General features: G+C 31.7%; 1 protein-coding gene across 1 annotated transcript; it reads left to right on the top strand.

Annotated features, from left to right (window-relative positions):
- The first annotated feature begins 980 nt into the window (after positions 1–980).
- LOC127698341 (serine/threonine-protein phosphatase 5-like) lies at positions 981–22,569 on the top strand. Its single transcript, XM_052201749.1, has 14 exons — positions 981–1,125; positions 5,425–5,594; positions 6,863–6,934; positions 8,912–9,053; positions 9,312–9,433; positions 10,705–10,770; positions 11,285–11,383; positions 11,877–11,982; positions 14,668–14,731; positions 15,146–15,224; positions 16,731–16,818; positions 19,435–19,654; positions 20,233–20,314; positions 22,101–22,569. The coding sequence occupies exons 1-14, from the start codon at positions 993–995 to the stop codon at positions 22,155–22,157; spliced, it is 1,500 nt and encodes a 499-aa protein (XP_052057709.1). The 5' UTR covers positions 981–992; the 3' UTR covers positions 22,158–22,569.
- The last annotated feature ends 301 nt before the right edge of the window (positions 22,570–22,870 follow it).

The raw sequence follows: 22,870 nt of genomic DNA, 5'->3' as shown, positions 1-22,870 counted from the left end.
GTATACCTATTCAGTTTTTTAGTTAGTAATTTGTAGCAATTACCTCACAGCCTTAACCCATTTTGACAGAGCATCTAAAGAAGACAAACACTCACTGAAATGTCAGCAGGTCTACGGTTATTGAGTGGGTACAGGTATCATAAATCATTAATTATTGATCATCAACCATTAATCATTAATCATTATAAATCATTCATCAATGAAAATATATCATTGATCTGAAAGTGAAATAAAAGAAATTTTCAGGATTTTCTCTTCTTTTGTCTTTGAGTAGATAGTGTATGAAATATGCTTCATATGAATACAAAAACCAGTCGACCAGTATGTAGAGGTGCTCAATTAGTTGGTCCGGCGAAATAACAATCCACCAAACTTTATCAAAAAGTCCAGGACTATGGTGATATAATCATTTTGGTATCACATTTTTAAAAACATTGTCAAAACCTTATTTGAGGCCCAATTTTGATGAAATTTTGAATGTTAAACTCATAAATGTGTACAGTTTGTTATGGTTATTATGAAATATTTTTATGACTTGTCATTACTGAGAAATCATTATTCAGTTTATACAAATATAGAAACTTACTGTATTTTTTTCCGATATAGCCAAATGATTTTTTTTCTTGCAGAAATTCATTTTTTCTTTAAACAGTGATTTCCCTGAAACTATAAATCATAAATATATTACACGAAACTGCAGACATTAATGAAAATAAAATTCATTCCATTTGTCCAAGAAAATCTTCACTGGTAGAATATTTATTAAAAATGTGTTTTATATGAAAAAATAGGCGAATTTACGATAGGTGAAACTCTTCTGACCTAAGACTGTAGATTTGTATGACCTAGACCGGTTTTGTATAGAGTAGTCTCAGCCTAGACCTGGGAACAGTATGTCAATATATATGTTCCTGCCTAGACCAAGAAAATTGTAAGTCTGCCCTCCATACAAAGTTTTGTAATGAGTTGTTTCCCTTTGACTGAACTCTTTGATGTTACTAAGCATGGATGCTGAAAATGTGGAAGAGAAGGAAAAAGACGAGGAAATACTAAACAAACAATCACCAGAGGAGCTTAAAGCAGAAGCAGAAAAACTGAAAGAAGCGGCAAACGAGTTTTTCAAAAGTAAAACAAGTTTCACAGTTATCCTTACGTATATTTGTCAGTTCTATGTGCAGTGTTGATGCAAATTAGCAGATTATGAGTCAAAGAAAAAAGGAATCTCCAGTGCTTGGAGATCCTAATACTGTTATACCACGCTATTTTTACTAATGCTGGTGTAAAATTCTATTCCAGTATTGTACCAGTATTTTTATATCTCTATTTTTATTGCCCTGGTATTACATAATGATCCACCAGGTCAAGACACAAAAGGATGGTGGGGGGTAATTTTGTTTGTCCAGTAAGTCCGTTCATTTAATGGTTATTAAAAAAAATGAATAGATTTACCAGACTATTGGGATTCTATTTAGGAGTTTTGCAAATCTACATATCTAGCTTATATAAGCTTAAGAAGGCTACAAATTATCTCCCTTGGCAAATATTTTAATGAAATTTTTGTCTCTTGCTTATCATTTGGAAGTGCAATATGAAGCTTTGCAGACATAGTAAGGAAGAGATGCAGAATATAATCATGCATCTTTTTTCACTCGTCAAGTAGTGTGAACAAATAATCCCATCCCTCGTTTCAAAATTTTGATACAAATGGGGACCATTATATATAAAGGGACTTGTTTAAGAATATTCGTTAATTTCATTGCTCCACAAAATTGAATGTTAATGACTGTTTCGGAGCATTTCTCTGTTTAACCATTGGTCTTAGTAGTATATATCTAACTCTTACATGTCTTAGGATTGCCTTTTGGTATTAATTAAAAATATGACATTTGAAGAGAAATGATTGTTAAGAGTGGCATAGGGCAATTTTCATAATCTCAATTCCATAATTTCATTTTTTAGTTGTATTCCTGGTGTTCATATATTTAGAGAATCCATCCTTGCAAATCATTCAAATATTTTAATTTCGTAAGGTGAATGAATTCATCATTTGTTGTATTAATTACTTTATATGGTTGAAAAGAGGACGTCTCATAGGGTGGCATAGTTTATTTGTTACGGAATATTTGTTTTATAATTTTCATAAAAATAGTATTGAAAAATGCATTTTTTCTAAGAATTTAAGTTATTGATCTCTTAATGATATGGAGGTTTTTTCATTATTTAAAACACACATTTTTGTACCCAAATATACATGTACAAATATCAAATACTATTATATGAAAATGAAACTGTGAATAAACAAGTTTATTATACAGATTTTGATTGGCTAATACAAGGGAGATGATTTATCGGTAGGTCTTTTCACCGCCAAACACCCCAAAATAATTTAAAACTAAATTACATTATACTTTTCCCATTTTTGAGGATACATGTGCTGCATTTGGCATTACCTGTAGGAATTTTGGTTGGTCAAAAACCTGAATTTGTTTGATTGGCGATTATCACGTTTAATCTTGTTAATCCCCCCTTCCAGACGTTTGTCAGGCTAAAATTGATTTATCATACATTTAGAACACATGTATGTCATCCAAGCTCCCATGTTCTGAAATTGTTAAGTAAAGTAATATTCTGATGAATTGAGTGTCGTTTATGTCCAGAATACAAACTTTCCTTAAATGGCAATTTCTCGAAATATTATTTGGAAAACAGTTTTTGTCGTCCAAGCTCCTGTGTTCTGAAATTGTTCAGTAAATTAATAATCCGATGAAGTGTCGTTTTTGTCCAGAATAAAAAAAAACTTTCCTATATCGACACTTTCTCTAAATATTATTTGAAAAACAGTTTTTGTCGTAAATATATATATTGAACAAAATAAAAAAAGAATTCATCTGCCCAGGACCAAAAAAATACCTTCAATAATTGTATTGAAATAGACAATGAATCTGAAAAAAATTAATAATGACTTCAATATATATGTATTTGATTCACAGAAACAATAACGTAATAAATAGACTCACAAACGCTATGTGTATTCTCCGTTTAATTATTCTTTGAAATTGCGATAAAAAAATCAACAAATTCAACAGTTTTCTGCTTTTATTGAAACACATAAGTGTTTTTTCATAGTTTCAATTCACGTTTGGGGTGGTTGGCGGTGTTCGATGGTGTGCAGTGGTGTTCGGCGGTGAAAAGACCTACCCATAATTTATCCCATGGCTCAGCAGGAGACAATTTTTTGAATGTCAACCGCTCCTGCAGACCAATCAAAAATCGATGAATCAAAAGACAATGAATTAAATTTACATCAATAATTTTAAAGACAATTCGCAAGTTATATTTTTGGCCTCAGAACTTTTTCATTCACTGTCAAAATAGAAAATACATCTTGCTTCACTTTTGTTGTTTTTCTAATAACTGTAATATTGGTATGTACATGACATCATAGTTAAGTACTTTCAATTTAAAATTTAAAAGACAATAACAATAGAACATTCAGTATGATAAATTGAATAACACATAGCTGTTTTATTGCATTTTTATGAGTTTAGACTAGGTAACTTACAAATTTTGCTTATTGTCCCTAGTGAATCAGATCCATGTAGCTTTGATTTAAAAGTAAGATAGACTGTCCTTGCATTCCTTTTTAGCTCACCTGGCCCTTTGAGGGCCATGTGAGTTTATGCCATCACTTGGCGTCCGTTGTCGCCTGTTGTCGTCGTAAACTATTTCAAGAATCTTCTCCTCTGAAACTACTGGGCCAAATACCTTCAAACTTTAACTGAATGTTCCTTAGGGTATCTAGTTTATAAATTGTATCCGAAGTTTTGATCCATAACAAACATGGCCACCATGGCTAAAAATAGAACATAGGGGACAAAAGCAGTTTTTGTCTTATATCTCAAAAACTACAGCAGTTAGAGCAAAAGTGAAATGGAGTTAAAGTAATAAATGGTTCATGATCTATCTGTTATGAAATTTTCAGACAAGTTCGACAACCCATTGTTGGGTTACTGTTGGAAATAGTTTATTTTTACCTGTCAAGTAATCTTCAGACCAATAGGACAACTTATTGTTGGGTTACTGTCCAGAAATGGTTAATTTTTAGGAAATTTTAAAGTTTTGGGTTATTTAATATTATTTAAGAAAGAGAGAAAGTGTAAATGACAAAATTGTTCTGCAAAGTAAGATCTACAAATAAGTCAAATGTCTGAAACTGAAATTACATGTGAGCGATATCAGGCTCTCATGAGCCTCTTGTTTTATACGGATTCTATTTTTTTTTTCTCTAAAAAAACCACATCTAGCTTATTCATAATAATTTATATTTGAGACAGAATAATTGTATGTAGTGTAGATCAAAAGAAAAGAACAAATTTTTTTTAATAGTTGTTATTGGCTTTGAACTACATGTAGCTGTCAGTAACTGCGAGTAGTCTCAGATCTGTTCTTAGTGTCCTTTTTTGTTGTTAGGGATGAGGGATGGATAAATACCCTGCCAAGTCCATTCTGTGTTTATGTTTGATGTTTTTTCTGCTTTGAATCGGTCTGATGAGTTAAGCCTTTTTCAACACGATTTTTATAGTTTTTTCTTATCTTGTGCTGTTACACCACTGTCCCAGGTTAGGGGAGGGTTGAGCGCTCACAAACATGTTAAACCCCGCCTTTCCAAATTAGGAGCCTGTAGTTCAGTGGTTGTCGTTGGTTCATGTCTGTCATATTTGTTTTTTCGTTAACTGTTTTGATATAAATTAGGCCGTTAGTTTTCTCAATTGAATTGTTCATATTATTCATTTTGGGGCCTTTTATAGCCGACTATACAGTATGGGCTTTTCTCATTGTTGAAGGCCAAATGGTTGCATATAAATGCTTACATCTACTTTATTTGAACTTGGTGGATAGTTGTCTCATTGGCAATCATACCTCATCTCCTTATTTTTATATAAGTAGCTCTTGGGCTTGAAAAATCAAGCAATTGTTGATTATTGCTAGAAGTTTAAAGTCCCTTCTTGTATTACATGTAGTTCCAGTAAAACTTAGTTTTTGATAAATTTATTGAGACACATACTGCCCCCTTAAATTGTGATTAAAGTTAAAAAAAATTACACAGAAATATCATAAAGATCATATTTTTTTCACACATATATACCATGTATACAACAAACTTTAATACACATTGTTTATTTGCAGTTTTAGCTAAAATAGCTAAATCGGCTATAAAAATATCTCCCTTGGCAATTTCTGTTTCTCTGTAAATCTTGTTATTCAAACGTGCAATTTGAAACTTTGAAGACATTATAAGGAAGTACTGGTTCATGGTCCTGTAAATGTAATCCATGAAATAATGCTTTTGTATTAACACTTTAACAGGTAATATTATATAAAAATATGTATTGTGTTGATAATAGTTTATATTATATATATTAGATGGAGACTATGTAAAGGCAATAGAATTGTACAGCCAAGCTATTGAAAAATGGCCTCATGTAGCAGCATATTTTGGAAACAGAAGCTTTGCTTACATCAAAACAGAAATGTTTGGTCTTGCTTTAACTGATGCTACTATGGCATTACAGTTGGACAGATCTTACATAAAGGTTTGTTGTTTCAATTTTGAATTTTAAAAATGCCAGTGTCATTTTTATCTTATAGTAGGTACCACCAATTTTTCATTAGCAAAAATTGCATATGATTGTGTTTAGCAAATCTATATTTGTTTATAATGCTTAATTTCAGTGCTTGAGATGAATATGTCAAGACTATGTTTTGACTTTTTACATGTATAAATAATGTCATAATTAGGCATAGATTTCTAAATTCTGGATTAGGGATTAAGGCATTAATACTTGTGCAATTATTTTGATTACCTTTAAAAGATTATACTATGTTTGATTATCAGTCAAATAGCAATTGTAAGCTTATAAGCCATTTCCTATTGTAGACAGGATAAAGATGTTTTATTTTCTTACATAATTAATTCTTTACCTTAAAAGTGTTAATTAATAAAAAGGTATCTAAGGGACTATAGTTTAATTAGTGGAATTAAAAGATACCCCCTCTCCCTTTTTGGAAGTTGTGTATTTTGATTGGTTTGGTAGCTAATAATATAAAATGGATGATTGTTTGAAAAGTGTAGTTTTTTGAGGTTTGAGAAAGATGGATCTGAAAAAGTGTTATTCTACATTGTTATATACAATGAACTCTTTTTATTTGAAGTTTTCATAATTGAGGATTGAATCAAATCATGATGACCTAGAGATGTTTAATTCAAAGATGACATGCAATGTAAATATGTACAATATATCTATTTGTGAATGATTAATATATGAAAATCCAATTTTAAGTTTTATTGACTATTAATTAAAACTGTATTGCCAAAGGAAACTAGACTATGCTCTACCAACATAACCTTTGAGTTAGTTCCCCTGCAAATAATATTACCAGAGCTGGACCACTGAATGATATCTAGTACCCCCATTTATAGACATGCGATGTCCAATCATTATGTTAATAAAACTTTTAAGATGCATTTGACCAGAATTAACTTATTGCTTACAATTGCAGGTCAATATACAGTTTTTAAGCTTTCAAAAACATTATTTGTTAGCTTACCAGTCTAGAGTGAGATGATACTTTCATTTAGTTTCTGTTTGTAGGTCTTAATTTTTTCAAAAATTTCTCCTCTGAAAATAATGGGCCAGTAGGAACTAGATTATCTGTATTCTGTTTCAAAGTTAAATCTAATAATGACAAAAACTGAGGAGATTTGATTGGAATTGACAGTAGGAAATACATGTAATACATCCTGTCAATGGTTGGAAAGTCACGATAATAATTTTATTACATTCTTCTATGTATTTTTCAGGCTTACTACAGAAGGGCATCAGCTAACATGGCCCTGGGGAAATTCAAACTTGCATTGAAAGATTTTGAAGCTGTAAGCATTATATGATTATTTTTACTTTTTAAAAATTTGTTCTTCAATTAACATTACTAATGTAAATTTAGAAATTATTGCGTGCATTTATTATTGCCATTTTGTCATTTTAGACTAAAATGCGATTCTAATTTTTGCGATATTGAGAAAAATCTTGTTTAATTTAGATAAAAATTTCAAAATGCAAGTTTAAATTATTGCGATTATAACCCTGTCGCATTTTTCGCAATAATAAAAACATTACAATAATTTCTGAATTTACAGTATTTCAAGTGAATAAATGATGCTTAGCATGGGCCATGGTACTAGAAGTAGAGGTAAACATGGCCTCTTACAATGGACATGTAGTGATGTACCAGTCTGGCAGCAGGTGGGGTATCAGGTATATATTCCATGGACCAATGCTGTTATTGCAAACTGACCTTATTTTAAGCAAGTCATTTCATGGTCCATGGTACCACAGGTAGAATTAGTCATGGCCTCCACAATGCACTGTACCACAGATATTCTAGACCTGTATGAGTTTTATAGCAGAGGCCAATGTGGAGAATCACTTTATATTAAGGTCAATTCTAAAGTTCTGTTTATCAAGCAGTTTATTGTCATTCCGCGTCGCACTGTGGGAATATTGTAATAGTATCCGTCAGACCTTTGGTTAGTTCAAAACACTTTAGGAACACAACTCCTTTGAGAAGGTTTGACCGAAAACTCTCATATTTAGAAGAATTGTTTGCAATCGTGTAGTTGACCGTATTTTACAACCATTTTGATTTAACAATTTTTTATCTTCCCTTAATGGAGGCTTATGTATGAGGTTGCAATGGGGGTACCTTCATGACAAATAATGGTAAAAAATCTTGCCTAATGACGTCAACGGTAATTTGATGGATGACGATGAAATGTACATTTTCTTAATGATGTTAAAAAAAAAATTGACTGCTTTTGATGAATCACGTTAAATTTTTTCCAAAAATAACAGTAAAAGATAATTATTTGAGACCGTTGATGAATCTCGATAAGAATATTTTGACGAATCACGATAAAATTTTAACCATTTTGATGCTAACGGTAGCCGAAAATGACCGTTTGACGGTAAAGGGCATTCCCCCTCATGTGTGCTGTTTCGCTTTGCGGCGGCATCAATAATTAGTTAAAAGTTTGTGATTAGGTCCCTTTAAGGGGAACCACTCATGACAAGTCAATGCTATTTTGTATGCTGTTGTATTAGCATTGGCATATCTTATTTCCAGGAAAATTATTAGGCCCTATGCCTTCAGTCATGGTTTATTGACTTGGAAACTTTTGCATAGGTAACATGTTAAAGTTTGTGATTAGGTCAGTTTAAAGGGAACCACTTATGATAAGTCAATGAAATTTGGTATGCAGTTGAATAAGTATTGACATATCTTATTTCCAGGGAATTCATTAGACCCTGTACCTTCAGTCTTAGTTCATTGACTTAAATATTTTGCATATTTTACATGTTAAAGTATTGCTATTTTAAGAGGCCAGACATATCTCTGAGTCAATAGCTTATTACTAGAATTATTAGACTTTACCATTTTTTAAAGTATTTTAACAGTGACACCTGTACCCATGTCTTTTTCTGTACACTCTGTTTATAAATGATAACGCTATAATGTAAAAGAGAGGCGAAAGATACTAAAGGGACATTCAAACTCATAAGTCGAAAATAAACTGACAACGACATGGCTAAACAAGAAAAAGACAAACAGACAAACAATAGTACACAAAACACAACATAGAAAACTAAAGACTGAGCAACATGAACCCCACCAAAAACTGGGGGTGATCTCAGGTGCTCGGGAAGGGTAAGCAGACTCTGCTCCACATGTGGCACCCGTCATGTTGCTCATGTTAGTACAAACCCGGTAATAAGTCTAATTCGGTAGGTCACATTCGGGAAAAGGGGACGGGATTGGAGTTACAACATTAAATTAATACCTATATTTTCAGGTTGTGAAAGTGAAGCCAAGTGATAAAGATGCAAGGGCAAAGTTTAATGAATGTGGCAAAATTGTTAAAAGAATAGCCTTTGAGAAGGCTATTGCAGTGGAAGAGAAACCCGTGTCAGAAACTATTGACTTGGAGTCATTGAGTATGTATAATGAAAGCTATTAGGTTTATCATGACCAAACTTTCTGTGGGTAAAATTTTCATACTTTGTCTTCCAATATGTAGATTTTAGTTTTTTCGTCTAAAAAAGACTATTAAAAGAATATGTTCTTGTTCTTAGGTACGGTGTTTATACATATAGAATAATTTTAGAGAACTGTTAGATTTGAAAGCATTGTCTTGCAATGTTTTATGATCTTCTCTAACTTTATATTAACACATGTATTGTTTTGATTTGTAGCAATTGAGGGAGACTACTCAGGACCAGTTTTAGAGAACGGACAGGTTACACTTAAATTTGTACAAGATTTACTTGATACATTTAGAGACCAGAAGAAATTACACAGTAGATTTGCATTCCAGGTAAAAAATGTATTTATCACGTGCACTTTATAAGAAAAATCCGTAAAAGACCCCTGTCCCTTATAGTTTAGGATTTGAATTATAATATTCCACTAAACCAAATTGAAGTAAATTGAACTGCCCCTGTTATTCCATTCAATTATTTTCATTAATAATAGAATAAACAAAAAGGCTTTCCATACATCTAATTGTAATCTTGTATCAGTTTCAAGATTAGCAGATTTGACCTTTTGAAAGTATTCTTTAGCCTGTAACTTGATGTCCCCATTTACCTCCAGACTTTAAAAACTGGTTAAAATCTGTTAGAAAAGTATTTATTTAAGAATTGAATGCTTGTTTTTGTAAATTTGTGACAGAAGTACATTTTGTATGAAGCACGGAAGCGATTCATTCTAAAAATGTGCGCACAGTCATGACAGTCAACGCTTTTACAACCCTATAAAGTTACTAAAAGAAGCATTTAATACTTATAATTGCATTTTTTTGCTAGGATCATGAAAACACGATTTCTATCAAGTTTTTCTTTTATTTACCTGTGCACTTTATTGTGGAAGCTCGTGTCATCATGAATGTTACATTTCATTTTGAAATGAAGGTTGGTTTCAGAATGACGCGAGATTGCTGTTAGCCAATCAAAATAATGTATGATAATGAAACATATATGTAATGTAATTATTACATAGTATATATTCTCTGAAAATGCACTCAGAGTATTCCCCTAAACAGATCATTTCAAATAAGTACAACTATTGATGAGGTTGAATAAAGGTAAGTAATGTTTTGTTATCTGTTAAAAAAACTAGGGTACTAAATAGAACATGCATTTGCTTAATACTTGATTAAAGTATTTAAAAGATGGATATCAGGTAAAGGTAACAAAAATATTATGAAATACATCAAAAATGATATAAAGAACTGTGCGTGTGAACCTTTACTTGATGTTCTTCAATGAGAGCTATCTTACATGCAGGTGGTAATGCTTAGGAATTTACCTTTTAATATAACTTATTTCCATTTACATATGAATTGTCTTTTACTATCATGTGTTTTTCAATGGTATAATATTTTTTGTTCATCACAAAATTCAGTTTTATTTCTAACATACAAATATCACTCACAAGTGCACAAACCTTTTACTGCAACATTTATACATTGTATTCCCTAAAGTATGAACATATGGGTATATTGATGTTGCATTTACTTTATTTATTTAAAGATACAGTTATGTAATTTTATATATTTGTTACTTTTTATCTGTGATTTATTTTCAGATATTATTGCAAATTAAAGAACTGTTTAAAGATCTACCTTCACTTGTTGATATAGATGTGCCAAAGGTAAGATGAACACAATGGACTATTTTCATCTAAAAATTTCATTTGAAGTATCCTGGCTTTGTGATGTTTCAGTAAATCACTTCTTCATGCCAATAATAAAGGAAAATACAGGTATAGGGAAGAAAATACAGGCATAGGGAAGAAAATACAGGCATAGGGAAGAAAATGGCTTGTTTTGATGTATCTGCTTGTTGACACTAATTTCATTGTCTACAATAAAGGTTAATAGCCTATACAAAATTCTGTATTATTGACTTTTGATTCAGATCTCTTAGTTGCCATTCTACCTATATAGATACAACTTAAAATAAATAAACAGTATTTTTATGAATTATTTACTCATAAACTTACAAAAAAAAGCAATTATTTTACTGCAGTTCTCAAAAGAAGTTAACTTTGTGAACACAAATTCACATAATTGATCTAAAGATTTAATTTCTTCTGTATATCTGCGTATCAGTTATTGGACTTAATAAAAACGAAATGTAATCAATGAAATGATTTCTATTTTCAGGGACAGAAGTTTACTATATGTGGGGATATACATGGGCAGTATTATGATCTACTTAATATATTTAAGTTAAATGGTTTACCTTCTGTAGATAATCCTTATGTATCCTTTATAACATCAGCTTACAAAAATTTATGACACTAAGTGGTATTATAGAGTTTGAATGAAATGATTATAAATATCAAAAAGCTGTTTGATCATAGAGGCTGATCAATGATTTTTTAAGGGGGCATAATTGAAGATAACAAAATATATGAAAAAAATTTGGACGATTTTATGCTAAAAATGATATAACTTATATTGAAATGGGTGCTTACGACCTCTACGCCCCCTTAATCCACCACTGGATCATATTGTCCTGTTATGTGTTGTTGGGTTGCTGTTTCGCTGCTATTTAGCTTGTATCTCTATGTAAAGTTAACATACACAAATAGTATCAACATTGTTTTAGAAACAACAATGAAGTGTGTAAGAAAATATAGCATTGAGAATTCAATTCATATTCTGGAAAACATATTACCCTTTTAAAGGTGAAACATCCTTGAAATATGGGCTGTAAAATTATATAAGTAGAAATTCCTTAACCTTTGTTCAGTTATTTAATGGTGATTTTGTAGACCGAGGGTCATTCTCAGTAGAATGTATATTTGTATTATTTAGTTTTAAGCTTTTGTATCCAGATAGTTTTTATATGGCCAGGGGTAAGTTTTCTGATAAAACTGTATAATTCAAATGAATTTAATATTTAGTTATTGCCAGAAGTATTTGGAGGGGGAGGAATGATTTAGGATAGATGTACATGAGACAATAAAACCTGGGAAATAACCATGCATCAGAGGAACAATGTCTTATCTGATATTCAATAAGGAACTAGTCAATGATACAACACCTTATCAAATAAAATCTTCCAAAAAATACAACACACCAAACAAAAAGATACATGATGATGTTGATGATGATGAATAGGTTTTTGACATCCAGTGGCTTATATTACATGCATACCAGGACTAGAAAATGTTAATGTGTTGTGCATATGAACCCTGCTTTGTAAAAGTCTGACACGCTCAGCTGGATTTTTAATGTGGTAGTTCACAAGGTAACAGTCAGCAAGAAGACCAGGACACATTATTATGATTCTAAGCTTACCAGACTGCTCCTAGTCCTTAGTTCCCCATGCTTAGTGGAGAAGAAGCAAAAAAAATTATTTTCAAGTCTATGTTTAACCCTGCATTTGACCTTCTATTCATTTTCATGTCAATTATTTGAAGGTTTTAATTGAGCTTATAACTAACTTTCAGCATGGTTAAGATTGTCCCTTGAGTTAATTTACAACCTCATATTCACCCATAACCCTTGTAAAATTGTTTGTTTGTTGTGGTTCATTCCACTTTCATGGATTTTAACTATATCATAGCGGTTAGTTTTTATACGCCCATTTACGGGTCGTATTATGGTATACCGTTGTCCATCCGTCCATCTGTTTGTTCGTTGTCAACATGTCATACAATAACTCAATAACCCTTTGACCAATTTGCATGAAACTTTGGTGAATTGTTATATCTATTTACGTGAGCTCCCTTTCGATTTTTATAAATTTTTGATTTTATGTTTCTGAGTTTTGGGGTTTTATTCATTAAAAAAGGGGATTTTCCAGTTTTCTGACAATACCGGTAACTCAAAATGCTTTGAGCAGTTTTCATGAAACTTTGGTAACTGGTTTATATCAATTAAAATAAGCTCCCTTTAGTTTTTTTATAAATTTCTGATATGACATTGAGGAGTTATGGAACATTATTCTTTGAAAAAGGAATGGGCATATCATGCGCTCATGGTGCAGCTCTTTATTATTGGTGGAGGTAGCCAGGGTACCTTGAGAGAATCATTGACATCTAGCAAGAAAACTGGCAATACTTTTCAATTAAATTCAGAGTCGAACATACCTCGCCACTTTAGAGTTGATAGGCTATAGCGATCACTGAAGAAGAACTACTTAAACTTATGCCATTGAGGCCCTCTGTCTCCTTTATTAAAGATATTACTAAGATATGCTCAGTAAATTTGGTTTTTGTCGAGCCTGCGACTTTTGTCGCTGAAAGCTCGACATAGGGATAGTGATCTGGCGGCGGCGGCGTTAGCTAACTTCTTAAAAGCTTTATAATTTAGAAGCTAGAAGACCTGGATGCTTCATACTTTGTATATAGATGCCTTATGTTACGAAGTTTCCGTCTGTCATATGTCCATTGTCCTTGACCTCATTTTCATGGTTCAGTGACTACTTGAAAAAAAAGTCAACATTTTTTGTAATGTTAATTTCTTTCTTATTATGGGTAATAGGATAACTATATTTAGTATGTGCGTACCTTGCAAGGTCCTCATGCCCGTCAGACAATTTTCATTTGACCTCGACCTCATTTCATGGATCAGTGAACAAGGTTAAGTTTTCGTGGTCAAGTCCATATATCAGATACTATAAGCAGTAGGTCTACTATATTTGGTATATGGAATGATTGTAGGGTGTACATGTCAAACTGGTAGGTGTCATCTGACCTTGACCTCATTTTCATGGTTCAGTGGTCAAAGTTAAGTTTTAGAGTTTTGGTCTTTTTTTCTAATACTATATGCAATAGGTCAACTATAAATGGTGTATGGAAATATTTAATGATGTACATGTCAGTCTCACAGGTTTTATTTGACCTTGACCTCATTTTCACGGTTCATTTCTCAGTGTTTAGTTTTTGTGTTTTGGTCTGTTTTTCTTCAACTATAAGCAATAGATCAACTATATTTGATGTATGGAAGGATTGTGAGGTGTATATATCTGTCCGGCAGGTATCATCTGACCTTGACCTCATTTTCATGGTTCATTGGTCAATGTTAAGTTTTCATGGTTAGGTTTGTTTCTTAGATACTATAAGCAATAGGTCAACTATATTTAATGCCTAAATTGATTGTAAGGTGTACATGTCTGTCTGGCATGGTTCATCTGACCTTGACCTCATTTTCATGGTTCATCGGTCAATGTTACGTTTTCTTGTTTAAGACTGTTTCTTAGAAACAATAAGCAATAGGTCAACTACCCGTATGTTTGGTTTATTGAATGATTGTAAGGTGTACATGTATTTCTCATTTGGTTTATCTGACCTTGACCTCATTTTCTTGGATCATGTTAAGTTTATGTGTTACTTGTAGTAAAGCTTTGTATTTAGGACTATCAACATAAAATCAATGGTTAGTAAAGAAGGCGAGACATTTCAGCGTGTGCACTCTTGTTATGTATTGTACTGTAATATCTTCTGTTATTTAAAAATTGATCAAATAAAGGAAATGTAGATACACTGCATTGTAAGTAAAACTTCTGTGGAATTATTTTATATTTGTATTTTTAGGGAATCATGAAAGTGCAACAATGAACCAGATGTATGGTTTTGAAGGAGAAGTCAAATCAAAATATGCTTTTATATTATTTACCTTTAGATTTAAAGTTTTCCATCTGTTTGTCTGCCTTGTTTTTCAATTTTGTCATTTTATATTTTTGTCCAATTCTGAGAAACCTATGATAAAAAAGTGAATAACAAATAAAGCTAACTCCAGGATGAATTGAAAAAATCAGTGGAAAATATCAATATACATGTACATCATTACTTTTAAGGAAAAAATCTCTTCACACAATCATTTAATATTAGATCAAATATGCAATTGACTGTCATTTCCACATTATTATGACACTTTGTAATACTAGAATATTGTTTGAGACCTTAAAATGGTTGTAATTTGTAAACCATATAATAGTAATGAATCAACAATACTCTAAGTTATATAATGTGTATTTAGTTAATAAAGATAATCCTTAACACATACCACATACAGCAGTAAAATGGCTGACCTATTTACAGAGATATTCAATTTGCTGCCTTTATGTCACTGTATAAATAATAAAATTTTAGTAAGTAATTACCAAATGTCTGTTTATGGGCACCTTTACTAATAAGTGTTTAAGAGGATGTTTGGGGTTGAAGATCTATTAAGTGAAATCATACCACTTTGGGGAGGGGTTTACCCAATTGCATTGATTCTCTACATAATTTTTGTTTCAATTAAGGTAGGTCAAAATCTCCTTTACTGAACAAAATCTCTCTAATAATCCTTACCACTTGTTAAATTGAAGCTATAATTTTTAGTTGTTTAATATGAAATGTTCATTTTAAGGCTACATTGTATCCTAATATTTACTGCGAAAACTCTTTCTGTTTATATATCAAAACTCACCTAAAGCCAATTTGCTTGTTGTTTTAATTAATAAATGTTTTCAAAGACTAGCTCATTTTACATGTATTAAGTATTGATTACATTTTTTCTTGGTAATTGAAAAAATATTCTTATAGCAAGCTCTAAAAAAATCCTGAAAAGGTCATCTTGCAAAATTTCCTTCAAAGGTTTTGATATTTTGCTAAACATTTCCAAGAGGTAAACAGGCAAAGTTTAGAGGGACTCGACATTCTATCAAAAATGTCAACAGAAGTCTGTGAATCCTATATCATAAACCCTAGGGCAGTTATCAAGGATTTGCTCATGACACAGATACATAATTACACAAAATTGGATAAGAATAAAAGAGGGACGAAAGATACCAGAGGGACAGTCAAACTCATAGATCGAAAACAAACTGACAACGCCATGGCCAAAAATAAAAAGACAAACAGACAAATAATAGTACAGATGACACAACATAGAAAACTAAAGACTAAGCAACACGAACCCCACCAAAAACTGGGGGTGATCTCAGGTGCTCCGAAAGGGTAATAAAAGAAGATGTGGGGTATACATCAAAGAGACAACACAAAGACACAATACATTCCAAACATATCCAACAGTCTGTTAATCTTATGACGTCAACCAAGGATACTTTCATGCCTTGGTGAAATCTATAAATGTCATGACAGTAGAATACTGAAAGTTTGACAGTTGATTCTCATTACCTCTGGTATCATTCATGCTGCCACTTCTTGTAAGAGCTTCCAATTCCATTGAAAGTTTCTAAATAAAACTTTGGATTATTATCAGAAGAATTTAAATCGATTTATGAGGATTGGATGTGGCTTTGTAAAATATCACTATTCATTTGTCTTTGCAACTCATTTCTTCGGCGATTCCCATTTATTGAAATAAAGATTGATATAATCAAAACCATGGATACATATGAATGTTACAAAAATGAATAAAATTTAAACTGTAAAATATTTTCTGAAGGCTGCAACTATTCATATCTGTGGTAGTAGAATGAGAAAAATGTTGAACCAGTTTTGATGTTTTTTATTTTGATTGTATGTGAACTGACTCATTAAGTTTCTCACATTATTTGTGAGAACATATGTAGGGTTAACAATGAATTTTATTTAACATTTTACAACCAATAGCTTGAACACAGTAATTTATGATATTTTTATTACAGTTAATGCATGGAGGATTGTTCAGGGATGAAAATGTAACGTTAGATGATTTACGGAAAGTAGATCGTAACAGACAACCTCCAGAAAGTGGTAGGTGTTGCAGTTTTTATACGACCGCAAAAAATAAAAATTTTTTGGTCGTATATTGGTATGACGTTGGCGATGTCGTCGTCGTCGTCGATGTCCGGCGTCATCCGAAGACACATTGGTTTTCGCACTCTAACTTTAGTTTAAGTGAATGGATCTCCATGAAATTTTACCATAAGGTTTAATACCACGAAAGGAAGGTTGGGATTGATTTTGGGGGTTATGGTACCAACAGTTAAGGAATTAGGGGCCAAAAAGGGGCCAAAAATAAGCATTTTTGTAACTTCCAGACAATAACTTGTGTGTAAGTGTATGGATCTCTCTGACATTGTACCACAAGGTTCCATATCACAAAGGAAAGGCTGTAATTGATTTTGGGGGTAATTGCCTCAAAATTTTAGGAATTAGGGGCCAAAAAAGGGGCAAAAAACAAGCATTTTTCTAGTTTCATGACAATAACTTGTGTGTAAGTGTTTGGATATTTCTGAAATTGTACTACAAGGTTCCATATCTCAAAGGGAAAGCTGGAATTGAGTTTGGGGGTAATTGCCCGAAACATTTAGGAATTGGGGGCCAAAAAGGGGCCAAAAATAAGCATTTTTCTAGTTTCCAGACAATAACTTGTGTTCAAGTGTATGGATCTCTCTGAAATTGTACTGCAAGGTACCATACCACAAAGGGAAGGCTGGGATTGAGTTTGGGGGTGATGAATTATAAGGGGGTTCAAAAAATTTGGGGGGGGATTTTTTTTTTTTCTTTTTTTTTCTTTTTTTCCTTTTTTTTTTCTTTTAAAATTTTCCATTTTAAGTTGGTTATTTCTGATTAATATTTAAAAGCAAATAATAATGATATGGTAGGAGATACACACCAAACAGGATGTGTAAATTATTATCTAATAAGTATTGTGCAATAGCAAGAAATTTTCAATTGCACAGTATTGCACAATAGCAAGAAATCTTCAATTGCACAGTATTGCGCAATAGCAAGAAATCTTCAATTGCACAGTATTGCGCAATAGCAAGAAATATCCAATAGCACAATATTGCGCAATAGCAAGAAATTGTCAATTGTACAGTATTGCGCAATAGCAAGAAATATTCAATTGCACAGTATTGTGCAAAAGAAGATACTTCGTATAAATTGCTTATTTCTTGATCAATTTCAATGGGGTTTTATTCTTGAATTCTTGGGGTTCTTTAATATGTTGAATCTAACCGTGTATTAAGTTTTTTGATTTTGGGCCCCGTTTTTAAATTGGTCCACATTGAGGTCCAAAGGGTCCAAAATTTAACTTTGTTTGATTTCATCAAAAATTGAATTATTGGGGTTCTTTGATATGCTGAATCTAACCGTGTATTTAGATTCTTAATTTTTGGTTCCGTTTTCAAATTGGTCTACATTAAGGTCCAAAGGGTCCAAAATTAAACTTAGTTTGATTTTAACAAAAATTGAATTATAGGGTTCTTTGATATGCTGAATCTAAACATGTATTTAGATTTTTGATTATGGGCCCAGTTTTCAAGTTGGTCCAAATCGGGGTCCAAAATTAAACTTTGTTTGATTTCAACAAAAATTTAATATATGGGGTTCTTTGATATGCTGAATCTAACCATGTATTTAGATTTTTGATTTTTGGGCCCTGTTATCAACTTTGTCCACATTGAGGTCAAAAGGGTCCAAAATTTAACCTTGTTTGATTTCATCAAAAATTGAATTATTGGGGTTCTTTGATATGCCGAATCTAACCGTGTATTTAGATTCTTAATTTTTGGTTCCGTTTTCAAATTGGTCTACATTAAGGTCCAAAGGGTCCAAAATTAAACTTAGTTTGATTTTAACAAAAATTTAATTTTTAGGGTTCTTTGATATGCTGAATCTAAACATGTATTTAGATTTTTGATTATGGGCCCAGTTTTCAAGTTGGTCCAAATCGGGGTCCAAAATTAAACTTTGTTTGATTTCATCAAAAATTGAATTCTTGGGGTTCTTTGATATGCTGAATCTAACCATGTATTTAGATTTTGGATATTGGACCATAATAGGTGAATGTCCAATTTAAAATTTTTAAGTTCTTAGACCACATTCATTCTGTGTCAGAAACCTATGCTGTGTCAAATATTTAATCACAATCCAAATTCAGAGCTGTATCAAGCTTGAATGTTGTGTCCATACTTGCCCCAACTGTTCAGGGTTCGACCTCTGCGGTCGTATCAAGCTGCGCCCTGCGGAGCATTTTATTAAAACAGTGTAATGGGTTTTTTTTATGTTTATTATAAAATTTTAATTAACTGTAACAGGATATAAAGATATTTGTAATTCAAGATGTAAAGAATTAATTTTAATTGATTTGCTAAATTGTGACCGTAGAACACATTAGACTAAAGTAGATGTTGGTTAGCTGTCAGATATAAGCATGTTGAGATTTTAAGCTTAGCATTGCAGTTATTTTGCCAGTAACTTTGTTATTTGAAATATTTCTTGCAATATCAGAAACTAAAACTTGAGTGATTGGTTCTTTTAAGCTGTGTTTCAAGGGGAAAATAATGTATTTTGTCATTGATTCTACAGGATAAATATAATGGAAGATATAAAATGTAATTTTTTGATAAATATTAACAGGAGCAATGTGTGAACTGTTATGGTCTGATCCCCAGATGATGTGTGGGACAAGTGACAGTAAACGAGGGGTAGGGACCATGTTTGGACCAGATGTAACAAAGAAATTTCTTCAGAAAAATAAATTGGACTATATTGTTAGGAGTCATGAAGTGAAACAGGAAGGATATGAAGTGATACATGATGGCAAATGTATAACAGTGTTCTCAGCTCCTAATTACTGGTATGTCATCATATAAAATAACAGTGTAATAAGGTCCTAATCATAAGTTAATGTTCACAACATAGTAATATGATTGCAGTATTTAGGGTTATATCAGAATGATTTAATCTGTCTAAGGCCAGCTGCATGAATGAGAGGAACTTTAAATTTACTCAGCACAGTCATTTAGTACCAGATAAAAGAGTATTTTGAAAATATTTTAAACAAATCTGCTCTGTGTGAGGGGGTAAACTGTTTTTATTTTGTCAGTCTGTCTATCTGTGCTATGAAATTTTCTTCCCATTATCTCGGAAACCTAGATCCTTTTCCATTATAAATAAAATAAATTGTTGTGCACATTAAATGTATTTGATAAAATTCTGATGTATGATATGATGTGTATAACTGTTACCTAAAGAAAAATTATTTCATTTAATACTCATTAGAAGAAAACATTATTCCATATATTTGTTGCTATAATACATTTATAAAGTTCCTCATTAAAACAAAGAGTTTCAGGTTGCATATTTGCATAAACATTCAACTTAAACTGTTAAAATTTAACTTAGTTTCTATATAAAGCATTATTTCCTTTTCAGTGATCAGATGGGAAATAAAGGAGCCTTTATCAATATCACCGGTGATGACCTGACCCCCAAATTCACATCATTTGAAGCAGTGGTAAGTTGGATGTTCTAAAAATTGACCATCAATTAAAACTTCACAACAAATGGTTTGTTATTGCCAGTAATTTATTAAGTAGTCAGTTTTATCAAGATAAGGATAGTATTGCAATGAAAGAGAGGACAGGAATGAATTAACAAACAGCAAACATTATATTTACACGAACAGCAAACATTATATTAACACGAACAGCAAACATTATATTAACACGAACAGCAAACATTATATTAACACGAACAGCAAACATTATATTAACACGAACAGCAAACATTATATTAACACGAACAGCAAACATTAAATTAACACGAACAGCAAACATTATATTAACACAAACAGCAAACATTATATTAACACGAACAGCAAACATTATATTAACAAATTGAACAGGGAAATTAATGACACACAGTTCTTATTTTGACTCCCATTTCAAAATCATGCTTGGACTTCTTAGTTCAGGTTGGCATTTGTCTTTATTTTATAAATTTATGATCCTCTTTTAGAAGAATGGTTTTTGAACCTATCATCCTTCATGGACTGCTGCTGTAACTAAAAAATTGTAAATTTGACAAAAAAGTTAATAAAATAGTTTGGAAAATCATGTAAAGGACTAATTACCTTAAAAAAAGCTTTTGTTAAATACACAATTACAGCTCTTCTATAAAAGTATGCAAAGCAAACCTTTGATCAACTTGCTTGCTATGTTTGTTTGGATGTTTGTAAACAAAAGGTAGGTAGTCTGTTTCAATCTGTTTACTATATACTGGAATTTGATTGGACAATAAACATAAACTTCATTGCATGTCAATTTTTATTGTCTAATCAAATTCCAGTACATACAAAACAGACTGAAACTCCGCCTACCTATTGTTTGCAAACATCCAAGCAAACATAGCAAGCAAGTTGATCAAAGGTTTGCTTTGCATGCTTTTATAGAAAAGCTGTAAAATTCTTTTTACCATAATGAGAGTTAATCCCATTCTTTAAAAAAAAGATGGCCATCACCCTTTTAAAAATAGTAACTTTGATGATAGATAGAAATAATATATTTTGAGAAATCATGTGCTGGACTTATTGCTATCAAACTGTGATTGAAATAGATACTTTATTATTCTATTGAGAATTATAGTTAACAACCCTAACCACCTCAAACAAAGCTAATCTTTTAAGTTATTGGTACCAACATATGTGTTTATTTAAGAATATTCAAACCTTCTATGTATACTATGAACATACCAGTTCATGGCTAAGGACTATGTATACTATGAACATACCAGTTCATGGCTAAGGACTATGTATACTATGAACATACCAGTTCATGGCTAAGGACTATGTATACTATGAACATACCAGTTCATGGCTAAGGACTATGTATACTATGAACATACCAGTTCATGGCTAAGGACTATGTATACTATGAACATACCAGTTCATGGCTAAGGACTATGTATACTATGAACATACCAGTTCATGGCTAAGGACTATGTATACTATGAACATACCAGTTCATGGCTGAGGACTATGTATACTATGAACATACCAGTTCATGGCTACGGACCTGTAGTCTTATGTTTGTTGTCGTATCCCTTTTACATATAAAATGTTAATTGAAATGACCATCAAACACATCCTTAACAAGACTGATATTCATTATATTTATCTGTATACATGACATGAAAATTTCATATTCTTTATGTAAATTCTATCTTTATTAACATGTAGTAAGTATTTTAAATGTTAAATGTATTTAAATATTTTTAACCAATAATTGTAATGTTTATTTCAGCCACATCCCAATGTGAAACCCATGGCCTATGCAAACCCATTATTTGGATTATTTTGACAGAGGGATGACTGTGGCGATTCTCAGGAAACATGGACATTATTTTATCATATCTGTATCAAATACAGAGAAAAATATCACTGTCTCTCTGTTATTTTGTCTAAAGGCCCTTAAATAAATGAATATTTAGAGTATTCCTGTAAGTTAATCAAAACACAGGTATTCTATATTAATTACAGTTTCCAGACTTATTGAAGAAATGTATTTACATTTTGACCCAAAATAGATAGATTAGGTTAGGTTTTAATTCTGCATATATTTTGATAAGTAGAGCTTTCACAAAGAATATGGTTGTATTTCTCAACAGGTGTACACACACTTTCAAAATTGAGTTTATACAGATACCACCTTTGCTAATAAAAGTGAGTTTATACAGATACCACCTTTGCTAATAAAAGTGAGTTTATACAGATACCACCTTTGCTAATAAAAGTGAGTTTATACAGATACCACCTTTGCTAATAAAAGTGAGTTTATACAGATACCACCATTGCTAATAAAAGTGAGTTTATACAGATACCATCTTTGCTAATAAAAGTGAGTTTATACAGATACCACCTTTGCTAATAACTAGTAAAAGTTAAGGAAACTAGAAAAGTCTAACCATTCTTCTGTAATGATGAGTGAAATATCCAAAACTTACTTAGACTCATATTCAGAATAATTTGGTAAAGTGTGTGAAAATCTAACAAAATGAAATTGAGTAAATGCAT

Source organism: Mytilus californianus, unplaced genomic scaffold, assembly GCF_021869535.1.
Source record: "Mytilus californianus isolate M0D057914Y unplaced genomic scaffold, xbMytCali1.0.p SCAF_4, whole genome shotgun sequence".
Taxonomy (NCBI): domain Eukaryota; kingdom Metazoa; phylum Mollusca; class Bivalvia; order Mytilida; family Mytilidae; genus Mytilus; species Mytilus californianus.
The sequence above is the reverse complement of the archived record's forward strand: the minus strand, read 5'-3'. Positions and strand labels throughout refer to the sequence as shown.